At 42.9% G+C, this 25,932-nt stretch overlaps 1 protein-coding gene across 4 annotated transcripts in view; it reads right to left on the bottom strand.

Annotated features, from left to right (window-relative positions):
* LOC120371943 (phospholipid scramblase 1-like) overlaps nucleotides 1-24,609 on the bottom strand; it is a 44,730-nt gene extending 20,121 nt beyond the window's left edge. For 2 of the 4 annotated variants that reach the window (XM_039488434.1, XM_039488433.1), the window contains exons 1-5: nucleotides 9,181-9,236; nucleotides 8,215-8,316; nucleotides 4,568-4,737; nucleotides 3,703-3,745; nucleotides 1,510-1,730 (exon numbers count right to left, since the gene is read on the bottom strand). In XM_039488434.1, the coding sequence (XP_039344368.1) occupies nucleotides 1,510-1,730; nucleotides 3,703-3,745; nucleotides 4,568-4,737; nucleotides 8,215-8,316; nucleotides 9,181-9,235 (591 nt within the window). In that variant the 5' untranslated portion in view covers nucleotide 9,236. Of the gene's footprint in view, nucleotides 1-1,509; nucleotides 1,731-3,702; nucleotides 3,746-4,567; nucleotides 4,738-8,214; nucleotides 8,317-9,180; nucleotides 9,237-24,003; nucleotides 24,139-24,469 lie in introns of those variants that run through there. The other 2 variants (XM_039488435.1, XM_039488436.1) reach the window with 2 other exon arrangements.
* Nucleotides 24,610-25,932: the final 1,323 nt, after the last annotated feature.

Raw genomic sequence — 25,932 nt, 5'->3', positions numbered from 1 at the left:
ACTAAGCCACCATGTAGCTGGGGTAAGTTTTCCATCACTGATAACAGCGAAGAGCTGAAGGGTCAATCACTGACCTCTGGAGTTCTGGATCATCAGATTCATTTGGCGTGTCAGGGACAGGGCTGGTCCTTTGTCTCTCACCACAAAGTTCCCAAGGAAGGATGTGAATATATATATCAGTACATGAGTATATGCAGGCAACGACACCAAAGATATCCCTAATACTGTATTACTACTACTTGTGTATGTGGTTTAGAGCTTTCTTGTCTTTACAGATTGTTTTAATAGAAGTGGCTAAGGCTTTGCTATGCCCTCAGTGTGCTTTGCCATACATCCTGGGGTTCCCTACAAGATATTTAACTTGTTAGTTTTAATTCAAGGAGGGTCAGGTCAATGGCTCATGAGCCTGGTAATTTTTTGTCCTTCTTTACTTATTATCAATATTCAGAAAGCTAAATTCACTTATAATAATCAAAATTTTGAATTAAGTTGGTTCCTCTTTAGGGTCCAATCCTAAAAAAGTGTTGAACACCCACTTTTCAGGGAAGTCACTGATGTCTACAGGATCCTAAAGGAAGGATTCACAGCATTAAGCCCATAGCACAGGGGTGGGCAAACTTTTTGGGCCGAGGGCCACATCTGGGTGGGGAAATTGTATGCAGGGCTGGGGTTGGGGTGCAGGAGGGGGTGTAGGAAGGCATGCGGTGTGCAGAAAGGGGCTCAGGGCAAAGGATTGGGGCAGAAGCAGGGGTACAAGGTATACAAGGGGGCTCAGGGCAGGGAGTTGGGGTGCAGAAGGGGTGCGAGGTGCAGGCAGGGGGCTTAGGGCAGGGAGTTGGAGGGCAGGGTGCAGGAGAAGTTTGGGCTCTGGCCTGGCACTGCTTACCTAAAGCGGCTCTGTGGTGGCAGCGGCGCACACCGGGGCCAAGCCAGGCTCCCTGCACACCCTCCCCGGCCCTGGCCCTGCGCTGCTCCAGGAATACTGCGGCCCTTGGGGTAGGGGTGGCAGAGGGCTCCACATGCACTGCCCTTGCCGCGCCTCCAGGTACCTCCCCTGAAGCTCCCATTGGATGCAGTTCCCCTTTCCCAGCCAATGGGAGCTGCGGGGGGTGGTGCCTGGAGGCAAGGGCAACGCACGGAGCCTTCTGCCCCGCCCCCCTCACCCAAACGGCGCAAGGACATTGTGCTGGCCGCTTCTGAGAGTGGTATGGGGCCCATAGCGCCATGGGGGGCAATCCCACAGGCCAGATCCAAAGCCCTGAGGGGCTGGATCCGGCCCGCGGGCTGTAGTTTGCCCATCCCTGCCATAGCAAAATGTAAAAAAAAAAAAAATCCAACAAAAAGGAGACAAAAGTCACGAGAGAAATTTTCAAAAAACCCTCAAAAAAAAAAATCACAGATCCCCACTAAATTACAGATGACGTTAACCTTGTTCCACCTCACTTCTTGACAAAAAACAAAATATCTGAAAACTTTTAAAGGTGCAGGAAAGAGAAAGGAATATCTCACCTCTTGCAAGCAGCAAGGCCAACAGCATGAAGAGCATCTGAGAGGTCTCTGCAATGTTATCACTTCTTGACCCATATTGTCAACGATCTTCATGGTGAAAGGTCGTGATGGTCCACAACAATTTCGAGTACAACAATCATTTTCCTCCGCTGCAAAATATACTCTTTGGCCCAAACTGTTTTTGATTTCATATTTATTATTAGTTTCAAAACCGGTAAGAACTGAAAATTAACAACATTAAAAAGCTATTTAGTTGATACACTAAATACAAGTATTAATAGAAACTGCAGAGGCCCCAAGCAGGGTCAGGAACCCACTGTACTAATCCCTACATAAACACATAGGAAAACATGGCCCTTTCCCTGAAGATCTTACAATCTAATAAGATTACTAACATGGGGGGATGGGGAAAGCTTATAAGAGATACATACACTTCTACCCCGACAGAACGCGACACGAATTTGGATATAACGCGCTAAAGCAGGGGGGAGCCCTGGGCCCTTTAAAGCGCCACCCAAGCCCCGCTGCTTTACCGCGTTATATCCAAATTCGTATGGAGCCCCAGGCCCTTTAAATCCCAACCCGAGCCCTGCTGTCAGAGCTCTGGCAGCGATTTTAAGGGCCCAGGGCTCCCCACAGCAGCTGGAGCCCCGGGCCCTTTAAATCCCCATCAGGGCTCTGGCAGCCAGGCTTGGGCAGTGATTTAAAGGGCCAGAGGCACCAGCCGCTGTGGGGAGCCCCGGGCCTTTTAAATCCCCACCCGAGCCCAGCTGTCAGAGCCCCGGCGGGAATTTAAAGGGCTTGGGGCTCCCCACAGCGGCTGGAGCACCAGGCCCTTTAAATCACTGCCGGGGAAGCTGGTCCAGTCTGGCATGGAGTACTAGCTCTTGCCGGTATGCCGTACCAGACCAAACCCAATATAACGCGGTCTCACCTATAAGGCAGTGAATTTTTTTGGCTCCCGAAGAATAATGAATAAGTTGCTAACTATTCCCATTTTCCCTTCAAAACTAATTAATGTGAACAGTGAGTTCTTTTAGATATTATAGCACAGGTGAGACTTACAGTAACTCAGGATGGAGAAGGCCTTATGATCAGTTCAGAAAAGGTGTTCCACAGGTGAGATGCAACAGAGGTGTTTGTGTGAGAAGTGACAAATGAGCAGACAAGACAGGCACCACTGTCACAGTGGATGCAGCAGTGGGGAGCAATGCAATAAAAAACTAAAGTAGACAGCTAGGGAGGGGTAGAGTTGTGAATAGCCCTGACAATAAGAAAAAGAAGCTTTAAGTTGATGTGAAACAGCTGGAGCCAGCGGAGGGATCCAGAAAGCAGCATGATACTGTTAGAAGGGTAAGCCAGCAAGATTTTAGCAGATGTGATTTGAATGGACTGGAGGGGGGAAAATGTGTGTGGAAGGGAGGCCAGTGAGTAGATGGTTACAATAATTGGGATAGGAAATGATGGGGGCCTGAACAACAAAACAAAACAAAACAGATGGATCTTAGAAATGTTATGGGATGAAAAAGCAGCAAGATTTGGGCGTAGCCTAGTTGCAGAGGGTAAGAGAGAAGGTGTCAACAACATCATCAATATTAAGGGCATGAGTGACATCAGGATCATGATGTTGTCAAACATGGCAAAGAACAAACAGAGTGGAAAGGATTTGGGAGAAAAGATCAGTTAGCTAGCAGCGAAGCTTCCAGGAGGAGATGTCAGAGAGATAGGCCAAGATGTAGGATTAGATTGAATTAGATAGGTCAGAAGTAGAGAAGGAGATCTGTAAAGATGATAGTTTGAAATCACATGAATGAGTGAGATAAGATGTAAAGATTACACTTTTAAATTAGAAACTGACACATTTTTATATATCAATTTGTATGTTTTTAGAAGTTCAAATAAATTATGTTTTAAGTTTGAGATACTGAAAGTAAGCAACATTTTAAGAATTGGTGCCACCCCCACTCTCCTCCCCAAAATGTACTATTGTAGGGAATTGCTTAAAGATATAAAAGACAAAAAACAAATCAATAAAGACCCCATCTTTAAAAACAATGAATAAATAAAGAACATCTATCATTAAATAAGACTGGTGTTTAACAGTCACATATAATTACTTGATATAGGACCACAGTCATTTAAAATATCTCCAGTATAATAATCTTCCATTTAGCAGTATAGCAACATACATACCTTCCAGAAGCTCAATTTGCTGATGAATTAATATCTGGTCAATCTGTTATAGTGGTTAAAAAACAGTTTCAAATAGAAGTTAATAAATGAAAGTTATAATTAAATTTAAAAAATAAAATCTACAAGTATGTCAGCTTTTATTTTTCAAAGATTAGATTTCAGGATACAAAATTATGGATCAATTCATAATTATAACGTTAGATCATCTACATTAATTGTGCTACAGAAATGGTCTCTCTCTCACACATGTGATCACCTGGGATGATCAAAAAGATCATTCAAACACTAAGATTCTAATTTTGTGAGCTGCTCTGTTGTGCGCTACATCTATTTGAAGATACTTGGAGGTGGAGAAGGAGAATGAATAGTAGTGCTCAGAAAAAGTACCACATTGAAAATCATGAAGTCTGATGTGCTACTGATGACCATACTGTAATATAGGCCTTTGCCACACCATACTACCCTTACCTAGTGTCACTGTTTCTGATACAACAATGTACAATAGAGCAGTATCCATTCTCATTTAATTTTAAATTCTTGGATAAGATTGTCAAATTGGGTGTCAATCAGTGGTGGACACTTGTCTGCTAAAACTGGGACTATGCAGTGTTGTTGCAGCCATGTTGGTACCAGGATATAAGAGAGACAAAGGTGGGTGAGATAAAGCTTGTCTCTCTCCCCAAAAGAAGTTGGTCCAAGGGACAGATTTTTAACCTCTGACCTAAATGTAAACGGCTCTGTATCGCCAATACAACTCATGTAAGCCACTTGATTTCCCAAAGTAGATAAAAAGGTACTTAAATGTGCAGGTATCTATTAGCTTTGTATTTTCATGGCAGTTTAAAACGGAGAAGAATATAGGTACCTGACTTAGGTATTCTAATCCAGGTGGACAGTTGAGAGGGGGAGGAGGTGCTGGCATCCAAGCTGCCCCACTGGGCCCAGAAGGCTGATTTTGGACTGGAAGGCCCCCAGGTCCATATGGAGCTCCTGCTGGGTAACCCTGGAAGGCATTATTAGCTTGCCCTGGAGCATCTAGTTTGTGGAAAGAGAAACAAAACACAAAACACACACAATTCTGAAAATTAGATATTAAAAACATAGTTTCAACACATCAACAAATACACTTCTGAAGTTCTAGCATTTTTAACTATTGAGAGCCTCATAGTGAAACTACAAGACATAATTAGGCTCGGCAGAAATCAACTTATTTTATAATTTCAACAATATTGACATTTATTTTAAACATTTTTCAATGATTAATAATTTACATTTTCACAGGTGTGCAAAATTATGGGTTGTAAGCTTTTTTTTGTTTTTATCTATTTAAATTTTTGGCAGTTGTGGGAAGTTATGAGGAGGTTAGACACTTATTTTAATGACAGTAGTTGCTGAGATTCAAAAGTTAAAGCTTTATAACCATTAAAACAAAATATACAGAGTAAATATCCTTAAATCGAACTCCAATAAGTTCTCAAGAAGCATTTTTCTTACTCTGCCTATGTGTGCATTTCTATTATAATAGATGGAAATATTTTGCCATCAGTTTGTGTGCATAGGGTGAAATTGATGTTTAATGATAAAAATCTAATCCTTCCAAGCTCACCCATAATTCAGTTCAATGATCCTCAACCTCTGAAAGCTGGAGAGCCACTACAACAGCAAAGTGAGTAGCCAGGAATCACAAAGCTGCAAACTGATGCCGTCGCTCTGTGGTAACTTTCACATCATGATAATGAATCCGCATCAACAGGTCATTATTTACCACTGCAACTCCAGAGCTCAAACTTCACAGTAATATTAAAGACACCGCTTAACTATTATTTTGTGGCTCTTTGACTGACACAGTCGCTCCTCTCTCCCCATCTTCCTTCTGGCTGTTTGCAGCATATATAGGGCACTATACTCTTTCCTTTCTAAAAAGCTGCTTCTCTCTCTCCCCCTGTCTTTCAGCACAGCAACAACCTGTATGAGTATCAGAGGGGTAGCTGTGTTAGTCTGGACCTGTAAAAAGCGACAAAGAGTCCTGTGGCACGTTACAGACTAACAGACGTATTGTAGCATAAGCTTTCATGGGAGAATACCCACTTCATCAGACGCATGCATCAGTATAACTACATCCGTACAAGGGTCATTGTATGGCTTCAACTATATTGGTATACTTAAAGCAATACAACTTACGTGTAGACAAGGTCATAGAATAAACAGGACTTACAGGGAAGCCATCAGAGGACAGAATACTGACAAGGACTCAACAGACCTAGCTTCTATTCCCAGCTCTGCCATTGGCCTGCCTGGGTGACCGTAGGCAAGTCACTTCACCTCCCTGCGCCTTAGTTTTCCCATCAGTAAAATGGGGATGATACTAACCTTCTTTGTAAAGCACTTTGACATCTACTGATGTAAAGTGCTACACAAGAGCTAGATATATTTATTATAATAAGACAAAATATCTGAAACCAGATATTTTACACCCTTCACATTAATATGAAAACAAACCCCTCTCCCAAGTATACCAATTTCATATAGTAAGATACCTATAAATAATCTACAAATTAAATGTAATAAAAATGAAGCTGCTCACTTGATCTCATCATTACAATTTAAAAGTAATATACAGCAAATGAAAATAGAATATATTTGAACATGGAAAAGTATTTGATAAATGGCTGTAAGATTGCCATGTTGTGAAGAGCAATTTGAGAACTTTTAGAAAAATATTTTCTATAGTTACTTATCTGCTATTTTAGAGATAGTATGTGTCTATAAAAGTCAGTCTGAAGCTTTCAAGCATGTACTATAGTCCTATATATTTAATTATTTTTGTCAAAATAGTGTCAAGAAGTTTGTCATACTGTACATACATACACAGAAATAAAATAACTGCATCATGATTTTAGCTATATTACATGATCAATCTCCCATTTATTTTATTTGTCCACACAGAACTCAGTATAAAAATCAGATTCAAGTCATGCCGTTTAACACTTAGCGTTGTGATAGGCCCACTAGATGGCGCACACAGTATATATTTATGTTCATGGATTAAAGATCTCTCTGTATCTGTAATATAAATTCTACACTACCAGAGGAATGTGTTATCTATAGCAGTGCTGGTAGTATATAAATATTTATTTTAAAGAGAAAATTGAACAAATGTGTACAATGTTCATGGAAGTTATATCTAAGAACTAAAGAAGATTCAAATTTAGCATGAATACAACATCATCAAGCTGGTACACGTTTCTCCACCTACAGAAAGTAAAAAGTTTAAGCTTCCTGCTCTACAATGAAGCAAGAATTATATTGAAACTATGAAGGATGTTCATGCAGAGTTATTCACGCACTCTACTGTTTCCAAGAGATATTACCACAAACACAGCCTTAGTAACAGCTAATCCACCCAAATGCTTTGCATGTTAGCTTTTTATAGGACTTGAAAAGGGCATCTTTTCCAGTGAAACTGTGGATTACACTGCAGCTAATAGCAAGTAATTACAATCTATAGAGAAGATTCTTAGCTGGTGTGACTATGACAATGTGTGTTTGTACTTAATATCAGGATCAAACAGTGAAAGAGCAAACTACACTGATCTCAGAATTTAATCTTTCTTGTTCTAAAAAGAACAAACTTTTTTCAGTCTCCACAATGCATAATCATTATTATTTGCCAAGTGCTGACAATGTTTACAGAACTTGAGAATAGGGTTGCTCCGCCACAAAGTGCATAAAATCCAAAAGACAAGCAGGACAGGCCAATACAGAACAAATATAACTCAATATTTAAGACATACACGATATCACTGAGTGTGAAGGTTCAAGTCAGAGGCTTTCTTACATATAAAAAAGCAAAATAAAAATGTCAAACATTCATATTTCAGCAAATTATTACTTAAAGGGTTATCTGAAGTGGTGTGTTCTGGGGGAAAGATTTGAATGTAGAGAGGGAGGTCACTCAGCAAAGAGGGAGAGAGAAAAAGTTTTAAGCTTCTGTGACAGTGTGGAAGAAGGGGCAACGCAATGGGAAAAATAATGGGGGGAATTCAGATTGGAGGCAGGTAAGACAGAAACAGTAACAGAGATGGAGATTATAACTTCTCCAGTTTTAAATCCAGTTCTGAATTGCTAAAGAAAACATGTAAAATATTTTTATTTTAAAAGAGACTATTGACTGAGGTGTAGAGGTCAAAAGCAAAGAGCTACCATGCATGCTACTTCTGCAACTGCACTATCTTCCTTTCCATTGCCCCCACAACAGGGTTTTCCTGCTGACAGGAGATTTTCTGACTATTTAATTTTCCTTTATAGGTAGCATGTTACCACAGCAATACTAAATAAAGGAAAGAACAATCAAGCTTTTCTTCAAAAAAAAAGTCTAAACATTTCATCCCGGAAAATTAATAGCAGGGGAATTAGTTCACAGGTGGTTGCCATCTTGGAACACAAACTATTTTTTCTGGGGACAAAACAGATCAGTTAATTTGTATGTCATAACATAATCAAATAACTTACTTTGGAAAGTTTGAGGTGCGTACTGAGGATATCCATAAGGAACTTGATTTCCTGCATAACCTGGAGGGTAAGCGGAATTTGGAAATTCAGCAGCTTTATTTGCTGGAAGAAAGAAACAAATATTCATTTTTTTTTGTTTTGTCAAATTAAAAAACAAATCTATAAAATGAACTTTTTTCATATAGATCTTATCTAAAAGGAAATTTGTGACAAGTTTGCTGTATTTAAACAACATGAAATTCCCTTAAAAACAGAAAATTTGTTTTAAAAAACGCTAATGAGAAATTTTACATTATGAAAGAATCAGAACCATTTAGATGCATTCAAATCCCAAAAGTGCTGAAAGGAAACAGGTGCTGTAAACTGTATCTAGTTAGGAGGTTAGTTAATTCTTATTTCATACCAGCAACTTCCTTATCTGTTTCTCTTGTTTCAGAGTAGCAGCCGTGTTAGTCTGTATCCGCAAAAAGAACAGGAGTACTTGTGGCACCTTAGAAACTAACAAATTTAAAGTTCTTGGCACCATTCTAACTCAAATAATTACTTGTGAACATAAGCCAGCATTCTCCTGGAGAATTAAATAATTCTCCTCATTCACTTTGGTATAATTTTTTCTCACTTAATTAACAAGCAGCTTTACAGGTTCAAGGTCCTTGAGATTTTTTTTTTAAATAGTCCCTGCTCCTGGCGTTGTATCATTTCACTCACAAGGTACCCATTATCTGCTCATCCAGATAATTTAGCCCTGGTAAGTACTTATGCTGATCACTGCAGTTGACATGTGGCTGTGTCATAAGGATGTTAAGAGGGATTTAAACATCTGTGTTGAAACTCATTTATTCTAGAATACCTCCCACTACTACTGTAGTAATATATATTGCTAATTTAGCTGTTTAGTTTAGACTCTTGTAAGTGATCCAAATATTAGAAGACATTTAACCAATGTTAATGAAATATTTTACTCACGTAGTTCCATGGCTCCGTTTACAAGTGTGTCTGCAAAATAAGACATTTGTTTCATGCTTTGGAAACAGAAAAAGCCCTCTGTTACACAAAACTCACATTTATGGTTTTCTATTTATAGGTAATTAGCCAAGAATACCTTCAGACGATGTATAGAAAGGGAAAGGGTACAATTTTTTCAATCTTCTTAGCTTAATCGATTTAAGTATGAAGAGGGCTTTTCAATCATGTTAAGGCACAGACTGACATGACTGAAGCAGTGTTAGCTGGCTATCTGGTAGAAAGGGGTCAGCCTAAGTTACAACACAGCCAGCTAGCATGAAAAAGAAGGAAGAAAAAAAATCCAGACATCTGTATCATCCTGCTGCTCCTGTGACCAAATTTCAATAAAATTGCTAATGAGGAGGAGAGACTAGGAAATGAGTAGAATTTTTTGAAGTATGAATAAAATGGGAAAAACCCCATTTATATTTGGCCCTGCTTCAGCATAGGAGGATGGACTAGTTGACCTCTCAAGGTCCCTTCCAGACCTATATTTCTATGCTTCTGTTTTTTTCAGATCAGAACATAAGAATGGCCCTACTGGGTCAGACCAAAAGTCCATCTAGCCCAGTACCCTGTGTTCCAACAGTGGCCAGAGGGAATGAACAGAACAGGTAATCATCAAGTGATTCCCCCCCCCCTCCCCCCGTTGCTCATTCCCAGCTTCTGGCAAACAGAGGCTAGGGACACCATTCCCGCCCATCCTGGCTAATAGCCATTAATGGACCTATCTTCCATGAATTTATCTAATTCTTTTTTGAACCCTGTTACAGTCTTGGCCTTCACAACATCCTCTGGCAAGGAGTTCCACAGGTTGACTGTGCATTGTGTGAAGAAATACTAAGAAACAATATACAATGAAGGAGGAAATTCCTGCCTGGTTGAATCCACAGATAAAGAATCCATTCTAGAAAAAAGGGTGGAGAGCTGCAGGTAATTTGTAAAACCTTTCTACTGTTAGATAAGATGTTACTGGATTTAATGGTAGTCCCTCTCATAAGTATAAGGAATACATAATCAAACAGGCAATAACTTACCTTCCAGAGAAAGACAATGGAAACTTTAATTACATCCACTGTAACTTGAAAGGGAGGTAAATATTTTTTGTTTAAAAAACAAAAAGGAATTCCTTCAACAGAATAATATAACAAAAAAGTTTCAGCAAATAGAATTCCACTACTGTGAATGAACCTGGCATGCACAAACACTTCACAATTTGTAATAGTACTGATACTAATCTTTCTATCACATAAGCCACTTTATGAACTTTGGACTTGTGATATAAATTGTAATAGCGACTTTATTCCAGTATTTATATGTCCCTTATCCTCATGGTATCCAAAATCATAATAGTAAAGAATATTACATAATCTTGGTATCTTGGCACTGGGGTTCCCCAGGTAAATGGAGGCTGCTGGAGCAGGGTGGCTGTTAGAATATAGATATTCAGGCCTGCCTGTAAAGGCCTATACTTTAAGAACTTCGGTGCATTTTTATCACTTAGCTAGTTACAGAGGTATAAAAACAAAGCATCAATATCACAGTCCGCCTGTGTATGGGCCTTCTCTCATTAGGATAGTCTGAGGCCTTGTTCTTAGGCTAAGGCCTTTGGCTAAGCAGCAGGAGAAGCCATAAGCTGGGAAGCGTACAGTCACATCCTCAGATTCCAAACCAATCACATTGAAATAAGGTCGTATTGGGCTGTTAGGAATACAATCGTGTCCTGATAGTGCCTATCACCACCAGATAAAGATGGTTAAGGAAAACTTAATTTGATAGCATCCTGTCTGGCAAGAAATCACTTATCATTGGTTATGAAATGCTAATTTCTGTACTATTTTTTGTTTATGGCCCCCATTTTTCTATTGTTAATCTGTCTAGTTCTCTAACTGTTTCTATCTGCTGTATAATTAATTTTGCTAGGTGTAAGTTAATTAGGGTAGTGGGATATAATTGGTTAGAGAATTATGTTACAATATGTTAGGATTGATTAGTTAAATTTCAGTAAAATGATTGGTTAAGGTATAGCTGAGAATATTACTATACAAACTAGGGTCAAACAGGAAGTGGGGCGAAGGGAAATTGAAATCATGTTTGCTAAGGGGGACGCGGGGTAAACGCTCTGTGATGTCAGAGCTGGGAAGGGGGACACGGGTAAATGCTCTGCGGCGTCAGAGCTGGGAAGGGGGACACGGGTTAAAGGCTCTGCGGTGTCAGAGCTGCATGACAAGAACTAGGAAAGTGCGAGGGTGAAGGGAAATCCCTCTAACCGTGGGTATGAAAAAGAGAAGAAAAGGAATCCCACAAGCACCTATTCACTAACTAGACTCCTTCAAGAAAAACACTGTTACTGAAGGAGGGGGTTTGTAGCAATGCATCTTTCTCTCTTTCTCTTTCTCTCCAGGGTTCCATTTTGCTCAAAGAAGCAGTACCCATTCACCCAGACAAAGCACCAAGTGCTACTGTTTGAGCAGGAATCCAGGCAGAGGACTTGAGTCCCCACTGCCTTGCACAATGTGTAGTCTTTGACACTTGCATAAAACAAGTGTAAAAGTGCTTCCACTTTGCACAGGTGTAAACTAGGCAACATGGAAGGCAGAAATTCAGAGCAAGCAAGCTACTCAGTGAGATTCCCCATAGTCCTGGTGACAACAAGCACCTGAGGAATAATTAGATTATGTTTTCCCGCATTTCAGAAGTCCCTCTGGTCTTTGTAGTTAACCACTCTACCACTTCCTTCAATGACACATTAATTACTTTTGTTGCTGTTAGTGTTGAACCATCGATTAAGAAGGAGATGATATAGATCCATGTAGTAACTCAGAACTACACATATATTTTGAGAAAGTTTAACAGCTAGTTTGTTTCTTCTCCTCCAAAAATTAAATATCCCTAGACAGTCTGCACCTGGATGAAACTGAACCCAGGCAAAAAAGACACAGTGTTTCTAGAAAGGGGCCATTTTGCATAGAGTTAGGAACGTGTCACCACTGTTCTTGTGAAAAAACAGTCTAGGCGACTAACTCCAGGAGAGGGTTCCTGAATGTGGACCCCAAGCTGAGATAGGGTGCCTCCCTTCAACCTCTAGACTTAGGCACTTAACTCTCGGACTTAGGTGATAACCCTTCTGTCAGCATCCACTATTGGCAAGCTTAGGTGGCTTTCATTCTTAGATGCCTCTCCCCCATGCATTGTATAGGGAGGTAGATGCCTAACTCAGGGTTTGTAGATTCCACTGGGTGGCTAGGCACCATAACTGAGAAAAATGCCAACTTCCACTTGAGGCTGTCTGGAAGACTGTGTCTAATTCTATCAGAGACAAATCTGGCTATAGAACCCTATACTTTTGTGACCTCTAGGCTCAATATTGTAATTCAATCTGGGAATGAAGCCATATAACTTTATTAAAACAACCAATCAAATAAGAATACTCAAAAAGCTTTACAGGTACAAAGTGAAACAGACCATTTGCTTAAAAAAATAAAATAAAATAAAAATAAAAACAGGTCACCATGAACACATGACCCTGGTGCTCCATTTCCTACACTGGCTCCCAACAGAACAGAATCCCTCCCCATGATCTTAATATTCAAATCTCTCCATAAGATCAGCCCTCGCTGCCTAAATGATCATCCCCCTTTCCATACCCAGGGCCTCCATCAACAGCTGTTAGAGATGTAACTGTTCTGTGACTAGAGGAAGTCAATTTATGGCTACTAAACATGTGAAATTTTGGATTTTATTTCACCACTCCCAGTTTATTAAGGAACCTGCAAAACTAATTCGGAACAGGTGGGTTAATCATAAATAACTATTGTAACATGAATGCCACAGATAAATATGAAGTCAGTAACCTAGGATATGACTTCTCTTCTGTCCAAAAGATATGAATCTTCTGAGTTCAGGCTCATGTGTGCTTAGCATTCAAAATTAAAACAAGATAGGTTTGATGCACAGGTGTTTAAATCCCGCTGTCCAATAAAGATCTCTGGTTAGCTTCCAGCTGTGAATTTCTGCTTTCTACCATTATCCAGCTTGTCAGAGAGGTATTAGCAAATCTCCTCCTCTCCCTTGAAGTGTTTTTTTAGTTAGGGAAGGCTGTTGCTAAGAAACAGACTGGCTCTAATCAAGTCCTGCCTAACAAGCTGAACTGGCAGAACAACATGCCCTTCTGCTTCCTCATGCAAATTGAAACCTCAGCCTTTGACATATCAAGGCACCTGTTTCGTTCCATTGTCTTACTCAAGCAGAAACATTATTGATGTAATGGTCAGCATCAATTAGTACCAATATTGTTCTCCTGCCACTGGAGGGACCCACACTTCCAGTACTTAACTATATTTCCAGTAGACAGATTAGCCCAAATGCCTCAGGGACATTCAAAACATTTCCAAGAACAGTGGAGGAGACAACTGCTTTAAGAGAAATCAGAAGAATGGGATGGTATTATTTTTAGTGTATCATGAAATTTATCAAACAGGGAAATAACACATTCTTTTCTTCATTTCCTATGAATGAACTGCACTTGAAAAATACAAAAAAAAAAAAATCTTTCAGCTAAAGACCATTGTTTTATCATTATTAAGTAGACAGATTCAGGATTTCAGTTATCCTGGTGTGAGTCAGGGGATGCACTCTCTAGGTTGACATTAACAAACATAAGATCAGAATCTAACCCTAGATGTATGCAGTCAGGTGCACTACAGGATTTTTCCATGGGCGGCGTATCTAATAGGCAGGGGAAGGTGTTGTATCCTTGGGGCAGCCGGTGTAGGAAGCAATCACTTGAGGCCAGAGAGCAGGCAGCTAACCAAAACCTCCATTTTATTTACAGAGACAGAGAGCTCACCCAGCCGGTTGAAACCGGCTGAGCTATCCCTTAATAGTCTAACTCAGTTGCCATAGTAACAAAACCCATGACAACCAAATACACAACATATTCCTCCCCCCCTAATAAGAACATCCCCTAAATAAAACACACACTAAACTAGAGAAGGAGGGTAGACTGCCTCCATTCCCGGCTAAACCCTGGGGATTATTTTGCCCCATAACCGTGGGTTCGCCCTAACTAAAGATCCAGCCGATGAGGAGGCCTTCTGTCTCTAGGTGGATTACGGCGAACTTCTGGTGTTGTTGCGCCCGAAAGTACTAGGGGCTCAGGGTCCGCAGCACGAATAGGTGAGGAGGTGGTATCAGCTCGTGCTGGGCAAAGGGGTATCTCAGCTGCCGGCAGTAATGGAGGAGAACAGTCAGGAACAGGTGACTCATGATTCGGTGTCTCACCAGGAGGGGTGAAGTCAGACCCCTCAACTGCAGATGGGTCCTGAAGACTGGCATGACCTGGCAACAGCTGATCTACATGTCGCCAGGTAAGATTCTCTGCAGTCCGGACTGTATAGGAAACAGGTCCTGTTTGAGTGATGACTGTGGCCGGGGCCCATTTAGCTCTGGAAGTATAATTCCGAGCCAAAACTGGCTGCCCTGGGCTAAAGGTTCGGTCTTTTGCTCTGGGTGCCCGTCTGATGACTTGATATTGCTGCTGATGTTGCACAGTTTGTCTGGGTTCAGAAGGTTTCAGCAGATCAAAGCAAGTGCGCAGCTGTCGTCCCATCATTAGAAAGGCTGGGGAAGCCTGGGTCGTAGCATGAGGTGTGTTTCTATAGGAAAGTAAGAAGGTATCCAGACGCTTTTGAATGGAGTGTTGTCTCTTTGCTGATTTCAAAGCGTTTTTCATTGTCTGCACAAATCTTTCAGCTAATCCGTTGGTGGACGGATGATATGGTGCTGACGTGATGTGGTGTATCCCATTTGCCTTCATAAAATTTTGAAACTCCTGAGAGACGAACTGCGGTCCGTTGTCGCTCACAAGTTGTTCTGGCAGACCAAAACGACTAAAGAGTCCTCGTAGTTTTTGGATAGTACTCTCTGCAGTAGTGGACTGCATTATAGAGACTTCTGGCCATTTAGAATGGGCATCTACTGCCACCAAGAACATGCTTCCTTCAAGGGGGCCAGCAAAGTCAACGTGAATACGTTGCCACGGGTTTTCAGGCCAGTCCCATGGGTGTAGGGGTGCCCACTGGGGTGCATTTCTTACACCCTGACATGACATACAAGCTTTTGCCTTCTCTTCAATAGCACTGTCCAATCTAGGCCACCAAAAATAGCTTCGTGCAATTTCCTTCATGCGCGCTATTCCACAGTGACCGGAATGTAGCTGTTCTAACATCTGTGATCTCAGGGGTGGTGGAATAATGACACGCCTCCCCCACAACAAACAACCAGATTGGACCGATAACTCCGTCCGCCTGGACATTGAGCTCCACCTTAACATCAATAGTGCCCAACATGGGCACAGCTTCACCTGTATACGTCTTCAGAACAGTTTTTGTTGCCTTAAGCGGAAGATGCTGTAGCTTTTCCTTATACACAGTCTCCGGAACCAGCGAGACAGCTGCACCGGTGTCTAGTTCCATGCGTATAGGTTTGCCCTCCAATAAGGGGGTTACCCAGTATTCATGTGAGCCCGCTGCCAAAGACAAAACATGCAGTGGCACTTCCTCTTGTGAGGAGGTGTCACCTTGATCATCCTGGGTCTGCTCTAGGGTATGCAAGGTTCCTCTTTTTGTCGGCCAGACCACAGGCCTCTTTTTCTTTTGTTTACAGGCATACTCAATGTGTCCCTTTTTGCCACAGTGTCGACACACCAGGTCCTTACACCAGCATTCTGATGCCTGGTGACCCAGCTTACCACAGCGGTAACATTCTTGACTCTGCACCGTTTTGTGGGTCAGTTCTTGTGACACTTTTTGCACCCTAGGGGATGCACCGATGTATTGTGCCTCCCTTGTAGCTAGTTCCATGGAGACAGCAATATCAACAGCCTTCTGTAATGTAAGCTGAGCCTCTGTCAGTAGGCGCTTCCGTATAGCTTCACTGCAGAGGCCACACACTAACCTGTCACGCAGGGCATCATTTAACATCTCTTTAAATTCACAATGTTCTGCTAGCTTTTTTAAAATGGCTACAAATTGTACAACTGGTTCATCTTCCTTTTGGTCTCTTTTGTGGAACCTATATCTTTCAGCAATTACCAGTGGTTTTGGGGAGAAATGAGACCCCAGGATTTCCACAATGTCACTGTAAGATTTAGTCTCAGGCTTAACAGGGTGTAGTAAGCTGCGTAGCAGAGAGTAGGTTTTAGCCCCTACAACAGTTAAGAATATTGGCACCTTCTTCGCTTCTGTAATGTCATTTGCAATACCCAAAAGCTCAAAACGCTCAGTATACACATGCCACTGCTCTGTATTCTCATCAAAAGGCTCCAGGGGCCTGGTCAGAGTAGCCATGATTTTTAGTTTCACTTTCACAGTCAGTGCAACAAGCAGCTTTTTTTCTTTGTTTGGTCTTTACCTTGACTTCTACTTCCTTCTGTTACTGGAGCAGCACCAGGATCCCATCCTCGTCGCCAGTGTTGTATCCTTGGGGCAGCCGGTGTAGGAAGCAATCACTTGAGGCCAGAGAGCAGGCAGCTAACCAAAACCTCCATTTTATTTACAGAGACAGAGAGCTCACCCAGCTGGTTGAAACCGGCTGAGCTATCCCTTAATAGTCTAACTCAGTTGCCATAGTAACAAAACCCATGACAACCAAATACACAACAGAAGGCTGTGCCTCCCCAAACAGCCTCAAGTGACCCTACCCATGCTCCATCCAGAGGCCTCCTCCCCTCTTGCTGCTAGTTGGCCCCAGGCCCCAGCCCACCAGGCAGGCTGCTCCTCTTCTAGGAAGGGAAGCCTGCTGGGGCTGGGTCTAGGGCGGATAGGACTTGGGGTAGCTGGGGCTGCCCAGTGCTGGGGGGCCCCCGGTACTGGAGCTGCACTGCCCAGTGCTCCAGGGCTGGGTTGGATGAGGGGCCACATGCCTGTTGCAAATGAGGGCCACTAGGGGTGATATATATGGGTATGGGGTGTTTGCTGGGAATGTACACAACACTCGGGGACACAATCACCAGCATCTGGCACAGTTACACCCATCTACATGCTGCCATTGGGACTATGGTGTACGAACGGATCTGTGGAACTCATTGCTGCGCACAATCGAACCAGTGCATACTACTCATTCCATATAAAGTGGTCGAGCTGGTTTGGACAATACCCCATTTTTCTGTTAATATCCAATAGACTCATGATATGGACAAAAGCATGTGAAGACTGCAGGAGCAGAGCTCACTGCAACTCCGAACAACTGGACACATTTAAAATATACACTTAAGGGAGGCATTCACAGGATTTTAACCCTGTCAAAGGAGGAGAAGCAGTGTTTTTAGTGGTGGCCAGGATGTTGGACTATACTGCAGTGGTCAGGACTCTCGGTATTGCTGTGGATTATCATGGCGGCTGGAGTATTGTTAAGTATACTTGTGTTACGTTACATATGGAAACAGTCAAGAGGGGCACAACCCTCTAAAGAACAGCTATTAATTATAACCTACAAGTAATGTAGTAAGCCCTTCCCGCCAGGGTACTAGACAACCTTCTCCAGCCCACTATAATGGGAAGTCTGGAACACTAATTGGAATAGGTGTGGTATGCCCATACAAGCAGGGCCGGCTTTAGGAGGTGCGGGGCCCAATTCGAACAGTTTCGATGGGGCCCCAGCAGGGATGACTTAAAAAAACCCACAACACTTAAAAAAAAAAAAAAACACGTGAGGCTTGTACTCACCGGGCAGTGCTCTGAGTCTTTGGCAGCACTTCGGCAGCAGGTCCTCCACTCACTCCAGGTCTTCAGCGGCACTGAAGGACCCACTGCCGAAGTGCCGCTGAAGACCCAGAGTAAGTGAAGGACCCGCCGCCAAAATGCCGCTGAAGACCCGGAGCTCCACCAGGTGAGTAAAAATTAGAAAGATGCCTCTACCCAGGGACGGGATTCTCACTGGGCGCGGGGCCTTCTTAGGCATGGGGCCTGATTCGGGGGAATTAGTGGAATAGGCCTAAAGCCGGCCCTGCATACAAGAGAAGGTGCAGGGCGTTGTACTACACAAGGGGTAGTGGGACAGATGGAGCATCAACACATTTCACCTTGATGCCTGGTCCTATCAGGAAATGTGTCGCGATATGTCCTATGCCTTTCCAGGGATACCTGGGCAGGCGGATCCCAAAAGAAAAAGAAAGGGGTGGAGTGTTAGATTATAGATATTCAGGCCTGCCTGTGAAGGCCTCTACTTTAAGAACTTCAGTGGGCTTTTTATCACTTAGCTAATTACAGGAGTAGAAAAACAAAGAATCAAAATCACAGTCCACCTGTGTATGGGCCTTCTCTCATTAGGATAGTCTGAGGCCTTGTTCTTAGGCTAAGCAGCAGGGGGAGCCATTAGCTGAGAAGCATAAAGTCACATTCCACACCAGTCACATTGAAATAGGGTGGTATTGGGCTGCTAGGAATACAATCGTGTCCTGATAGTGCCTATCTCCACCAGATAAATATGGTTAAAGTTTGATAGCATCCTGTCTGGAAATAAATCACTTACCATTGGTTGTGAAACGCTCATTTCTGTACTGTTTTATCTATATGGCCCCCACTTTTCTATTGTTAATCTGTCTGGTTCTCTAATTGTTTCTATCTGCTGTATAATTAATTTTGCTAGGTGTAAGTTAATTAGGGTAGTGGGATATAATTGGTTAGAGAATTATGTTACAATATATTAGGATTGGTTAGTTAAATTTCAGTAAAATGATTGGTTAAGGTATAGCTGAGAATATTACTATATAAACTAGGGTCAAACAGGGAGTGGGGGGAAGGGAAATTGAAATCATGTTTGCTAAGGAGGACACTGGGTAAATGCTCTGCGCGTTCAGAGCTGGGAAGGTGGACACAGGGTAAACTCTGTGGCGTTCAGAGCTGGGAACGGAACACTGGGGAACAGACTCTATGGGCGTATAGAGATAAGCCTGACTGGTGTGAAGGGTTTCGGAATATGCTTGCTTGGAAACTAAACCCAATAAACATCGCATTGTCTGCGCTTAGGACCCGGGAAGTGGGAAGGTGAAGGGAAATCCCTCTAACAGTGGATATGATTTTTCTATTTTGTTTTGAATATAATTTAAGGCAACTGTCATCTCTCTTCATGATGAGGTTTAAGCAGCTCTCTCTCTTTCTGGTTATGTCACAGAAAATACTGACACAAGCATATTTGCTTAAGCCCAGAAAAGTAGTAACAATATGCTCAGCCCCATGGAAATAGCAGGCATTAAGGCAAACCATTCCTTGGAGAGTTTACAGTGTAGAAAGCAGATCTACAAAAACAAGCTGCTCCAGGGGACCCAGAAGGAAGTTTACCTTAGATATCTGGGAGTGACTTTGTTTCTTTTTCCACACACATTATATCCGATCAGTGATTCTCAAACTTTTGTATTGGTGATCCCGTTCACACAGCAAGCCTATGAATACAACACCCTCCCCTTATAAATTAAAAACACATTTTTTCGTATTTAACACTATTATAAATGCTGGAGGGGAAACAGGGTTTGGGGTGGAGTCTGATAGCTCACAACCCCCTATGTAATAATCTTGTGACCCCCAGTCACAACCCCCAGTTACCCAACCCCCAGTTTAGATTGTTTATATAGATCCTCAACTTCTGCCTCTACTGCTGACAAGCCAGCACATTTCAGGAGGACTAAATTAACATGAAAATCAAAAGGATAACAATTAAATAATCAAGATGGGCACCTCAAAAACCTCTGGTCCCTTCACAAGCAAGCAAACAACTATTTAAAAAAAATATAGATGCCCCCAAAAGAGTGAAACATCCAAAGGAAATATCTTATCATCTTGTCATAAATAGACAGTCCAGGGTTAATTCATCTTTTACCTGTAAAGGGTTAAGAAAGTTCACATAGCCTAGCTGACACCTGACCAGAGGGACCAATGGGGGGACAAGATGTTTTCAAAGAGGGAGGAGGGAAATCAGTCTTTTGTCTGTTCAGAAAAGTTTGTGCAGGAGTGAAGGATCCAGGAATCAGACATCTAACATTTCTTAAAGTAGTAAATGTTTAGAGAAGGAATGTAGTAGATTATGTTTATTTTCTTTTGTGACTTCATTTTTGCATAGTGGGAGAATCAAATTGGGTGTCTTTGTGTAACTAAGGTTTTTGCCCAGAGAGACATCCTCTGTATTTTGAATCTGTTGTCTGTGAGAGTAGTTTGCATGCTAATCTCACAGAGGTATTTCTTTCATCCTTTTTTTCTTTAATTAAAAGTCTTCTTCTAAGGAACCTGATTGATTTTTCCATGTTTTAAGATCCAAGGGTTTTTTGGGTCTAGGCTCACCAGGAATTGGTGGGATGTGAATCAGTCTCAATCCTGCCAGGAAAAGGGGGATAAAGACTGGGGAAATATTTGGGAGGAAGACAGAGTTTCCAAATGACTCTCCCATAAACGTTTGTTTAAACTATTTGGTGGTGGCAGCAACTAGATCTAAGCTGGTAAATAAGCTTAGGGGTTATCTCATGCAGGTCCTCACATCTGTACCCTAAAGTTCAGAGTGGGGGTGACACCTTGACACGTCCCCATCAATGTCTCTGCATAAAAACCTGTGATGAGAGAAAGCTGAAACACCAAACTGCCCAGCTTTACAGTATGGCTATAGCCATGTTGGTCCCAGGTAGGGTGACCAGATGTCCCGATTTTATAGGGACAGTCCCAATTTTGGAGTCTTTTTCTTATATAGGCTCCTATTACCACCCACCCCCTCCCCGATTTTTCACATTTGCTGTCTGGTCACCCTAGTCCCAGGATATTAGGGTCAGAAGATGGGTGGAGTAATATGGCCCAATAACAGATATTACCTCACCCTCTCTGTCTCAGCTTTACAGAGTAAAACTAAGACCAGATTTTTTGTAAATATATATTGTGACACTTCGTATCCCATGTGATACCCTGCCCTGTACCCCATAGTCCTCATTTTATATGGTTCTGATATATTTTGTACAAAGTATATTTTCTGAGATTTCATTTGAAAACTCATAATCTGCTGAATATTATCATCTTGTTGAAATATGTGTAACAACACTGCATATAAAATTGTGGGATTTTACTATATGATTGTTACTGAAATATGTTGTAGTTCTGGGTCATGTCCACAAACCAATTTCTCAGCAACAAAGAAACTCTAGCATGCCAGCAAGGTCCTAACGGGACATTATCCTCTTAACTGTCCATTCTTCAGCACCAGGAAGGTGTAAACAAGAAATTTACATTGCATCACAGGAACATTTCAACCCTTACTTCCACAAGCGACTACAGGTTGCCTACACCCCAGCAGGGGGTAATCTTCCAAGAGGGGAGAGGGTATGAGAATGAGAGACCATAACCTCCACCCCACTTCTCTTCCTCCCATCTCTCTGATTATGACATCAACAACTTTAAAAGAACTGAACAAAGGTTGGAGTGGTCCCAGGCTGGATTGAGATCCAGTCTGCACTGTGAGCTTATGTTGAGAGAGACATTTTGCTTTTAAGTTCATTATTAATTTGGATTTTTATCTTTTTATTTCTTTTGTAACCAATCCTGACTCATATGCATTACTGTTTAATCGTAACTAGTATGTGTTTGGATTAAAGCATGTGGGAAACTCCATTTGAGATAGAAAGGCTGGTGCACCTTTGATGAAATGACAGATGTATTATGAGCTTGTACTGTCCAGGAGGGTACTAAGTAGTACAAGATGCACATTTCTGGGGAACCTTGTACTATTAAATTTCATCCCATTTCTATTACTCCAATTTTCAAGGTCATCCAGCTAATCTTGTATGATATTCCGGTCCTCCTCTGTGACTTTGTGTCAGCTGCAAATTTTATTACCACACTCCCACTTTTTGTGTCAAGCTCATTAGTAAAAATTTAAATAAGATAGGTCCCAAGACCGATCCCTAAGGAACTCCACTAGTAATTTCCCTCCAACCTGACAGCTTGGTCTGCAGCCTTTCCCTACAATTTTTTGCCCCTTGCTTAGGATGCAGACTTCAGACAATTTCTGCAACTTTGAATTGAAGTTAATTCCAAGCCTCCTCCACATTCAGATCTTTGAGTTCTTCAGTCCATTCCACTTCCTTAACTACCGTATATACTCATTCATAAGCTGAATACTTTTGGTAAAAATGTGACGCATCAAAGAGCGGGGGTTGGCTTATAAACAGGTCAACACCAAAATTTGATGATTTTAAACGCTATGGAATCATTGAATTGAATACCTAATACATTGTTGTTTTGTTTACCTGGAGCATCTGCAGACATGGAGCCCCTCAGCTCCCTCTGGCCGCGGTTCACTCTTCCCACCCAATGGGAGCGCTCCCATTGGCTGGGAACGGCGAACCGTGGCCACAGGGAGCTGAGGGGCTCCATGCCTGCAGACGCCCCAGGTAAACAAAATGTCCCGACCCGCCAACGGCTTACCCTGATGGCCGGGAGCCAAAGTTTTCCAACACCTGAAATATAGGACCAGCTTATGAAAGGGTCATACAGTTTTTGGTATTTTTACCTAACCATCTGGGGGGGGGGTCAACTTATAAAAAAATGGGCTAATGAACGAGTATATACGGTAATTCCCTTAATTTTTAAAGTTCGCCCTTTTGAAATCAAGGACCTAGTTGCAGATCTATTTTTGTTTACCATTCCATTTAGTTTAAACTGAATTAGCTCATAATCACTCAAACCAAGATTTTCTCCTACAACCAGCTCTTCTATGAGGTCCTCACTACTCACCAATACCAAATCTAAAAACATCACTTCTTATTGGTTCGGCACCTAGTTGTGAAGAAATCTGGAAGCTATCACATCCAGGAAAAACTGGGCCCTACTTTTATTAGCAGCACTTGTCCTCTAGTCTGAAGCTGGAAAGTTAAAGTCTCCCATAATCACACAATTCCCAGTAGTATTTATTTCATTAAAAACATTAAAGAGGTCTCCATGCATATCCAAATCAGATTCTGGGGTCTATAACATACACCAAGCACTATCCTAGGGGAACCTCTGACAGCTTTCTTCCCCAAAGTGATTTTGACCCAGACAGACTCTGTTTTATCCCTTCCATCACTTCTCATTTCTTTACAGGCTACCTCCTCATTAATATACAATGCTACTCCACCACCTTTATCTTTATTTCTGCTTTTCCTGAACAGCACATGCCCATCAAGTCTCCTACTCCAGTCATGACTATTATTCCATCGTGTTTCTGTTATCCCTATAATTAGGGCCCTATCAAATTCACAGTGCATTTTGGTCAATTTCACGGTCATGCTATTTTAAAAATTGTAAATTTCATAATATCAGCTATTTAAATCTGAAGTTTCACAGTGTTGTAATTGTAGGGGTCCCAATCCAACAAGGAGTTGTGGGAGGAGGTTGCAAGGTTATGGTGGGGGGGAAGGGGGTTGTGATACTGCTACCCTTACTTCTGCACTGCTGCTGCTGGCGGCCCTGCCTTCACAGCAAGAGAATAGGCTTCTGCCCATGAACGCTTCTCAGTGGGGTCTGTTTTAATTTTTGATTAAAACGTATCTTTCAGATATGCATCCTGAAGACCTCAAGAGAGAAAGACTCCACTACTTCCCTTGGTAGTTTGTTCCAACAGCTAATTTCTCTTAATGTTAAACACGTGCCTCATTTTTAATTTGAAGTTTTTGTTTTCGTTACCGTCCGGAGATTGCTTCCATTTACGCCTTTCTTTACTAAATGAAAGAGCCCTTTAGTACCTGCTATTTTCCCTGGTTAAGGTACTTACTATGACTCGCCTCTCACTCTTCTTTCTGGCAAAGCAAACAGCTCAAGTGCTTTCCCTCTCTCACTACCAGGGGAGCGCTGGGGTCCCTTCCCTTCTGACAGGCTGCAGAGCGTGCTCGGGGCGGGGAAGCAGACACACAGATCCCAGTCCCCGGACCAGCCGGCGGGAGGCAGGAAGCCCCAGGTTCCGGGTCTAGAGACCACGCAGGGTCGCTAGGCTCGGTCACCGCAGCCCCTTCAGGCGCAGAAGAAACGAAAGTGAAAGCGGTGGGGCCTCAGCATTGCTGGGGAGGGGGCAAGCCCCGCCGTGGCCATCACCCGCGGGGGGCACCGGCCCCCTGCAGCCGCCCCGGCGGGTGAGCAGGACCCCGCCCCGAGCACCCCGGGGGGCAGTTCCCCCCACTTGCCCCTGAGGGCGGGACAATCCCCTCTGGCCGGGGAGGCCGGCTCCCCTGTCAGCCCCTCACCTTCAGAGACAGAGCCAGAGCCAGAGCCGGGTCCGGGTCCGGGTCCGTGCAGCGCAGCGCACCGCAGCCCTGTGTCGGTCTCCCGGCAGGCTGCTCCACCCCGCGACTGGCTGGTCTGGGAGGGAGCAGAGCGGCCGCTGAGACCCGCCCCCTCTTGGGCAGGGGACCGGAGGAGGGGCAGTGGATGGGAGAGGGAAACGTGGGGGAGTGCTAAACCCGGGGGGATGGGGAGTGCTCTGCCCCGAGCTGGGGGCGGGGGGTGTCTCTGCTCCGGGGACACCTGCTGAGCATGTCTAATTATTATAAAGCAGCTAGCTCCGCTGTAGCTGCCCAATAGGTATGCAAATATATGTTAATGCGGGCATTTGTGAGTCTGTGACCCAGGGGCAGCAGGTTTGTATAATTTTTAGTGGTGGCCAGAACTGGTCCAAGTCCCACTTGCCTCAGACTCTGGGAGGGAGTTTGGGTGCTGGGTGCAGGCTCTGGGCTAGTGCAGGAGGGGTGTGGGGTGCAGGCTCTGGGAGAGAGTTTGGATGTGGGAGGGGTATGGGCTCTGGGAGAGAGTTTGGGTGCTGGCTCTGGGCTGGGACAGGGGGTTTGGGGTGCTGGATGCCTCAAATTGTAAGCCCAGGCCTCAAATCCTCAAAGGAAGGACTCTCTCGCTCTCTCTCATTCTGCCTCTTTGTGTCTGTACAGCACCTAACACAGTGGGATCACAGGCCTGGCTACGATCTTTAAAAGAGCTAGAGAATGCAGGAAGTCCATTAGAGATTTTTTTATTGCTGTGAATTTGGGGTGGCATTTGCTGGGATACTATGGTGATGGACAAACTCTAAAATAAATACAGTAATATACATATTGAAGCAGTAAAGAATCCTGTGGCACCTTACAGACTAACAGATGTTTTGGAGCATGAGCTTTCGTGGGTGAATACCCACTTCGTCGGATGCAAGTAGTGGAAATTTCCAGGGGCAGGTGTGTATATATATATATATATATGCATGCAAGCAAGAAGCAAGCTAGAGATAACGAGGTTAGTTCAATCAGGGAGGATGAGGCCCTGTTCTAGCAGTTGAGGTGTGAAAAACCAAGGGAGGAGAAACTGGTTTTGTAGCTGATGGTGTCAAATTTGCAGATGAACTGAAGTTCAGCGGTTTCTCTCTGAAGTCTGGTCCTGAAGTTTTTTTGCTGCAGGATGGCCACCTTAAGATCTGCTATTGTGTGGCCAGAGAGGTTGAAGTGTTCTCCTATAGGTTTTTGTATATTGCCATTCCTAATATCTGATTTGTGTCCATTTATCCTTTTCCGTAGAGACTGTCCAGTTTGGCCAATGTACACAGCAGATTAAGTAAGTGCTGCTTGTCAGCCTCCTCAGTGCACTCCCCATGCCATGTCATCTGCAAATTTGACACCCTCAGCTCAGGATTAAACAAAGACTGTGAATGGCTAGCCAACTACACAAC

This window comes from Mauremys reevesii, linkage group 9, assembly GCF_016161935.1.
Source record: "Mauremys reevesii isolate NIE-2019 linkage group 9, ASM1616193v1, whole genome shotgun sequence".
Taxonomy (NCBI): Eukaryota; Metazoa; Chordata; order Testudines; family Geoemydidae; genus Mauremys; species Mauremys reevesii.
This window is presented reverse-complemented; position numbering and strand designations above follow the sequence as displayed.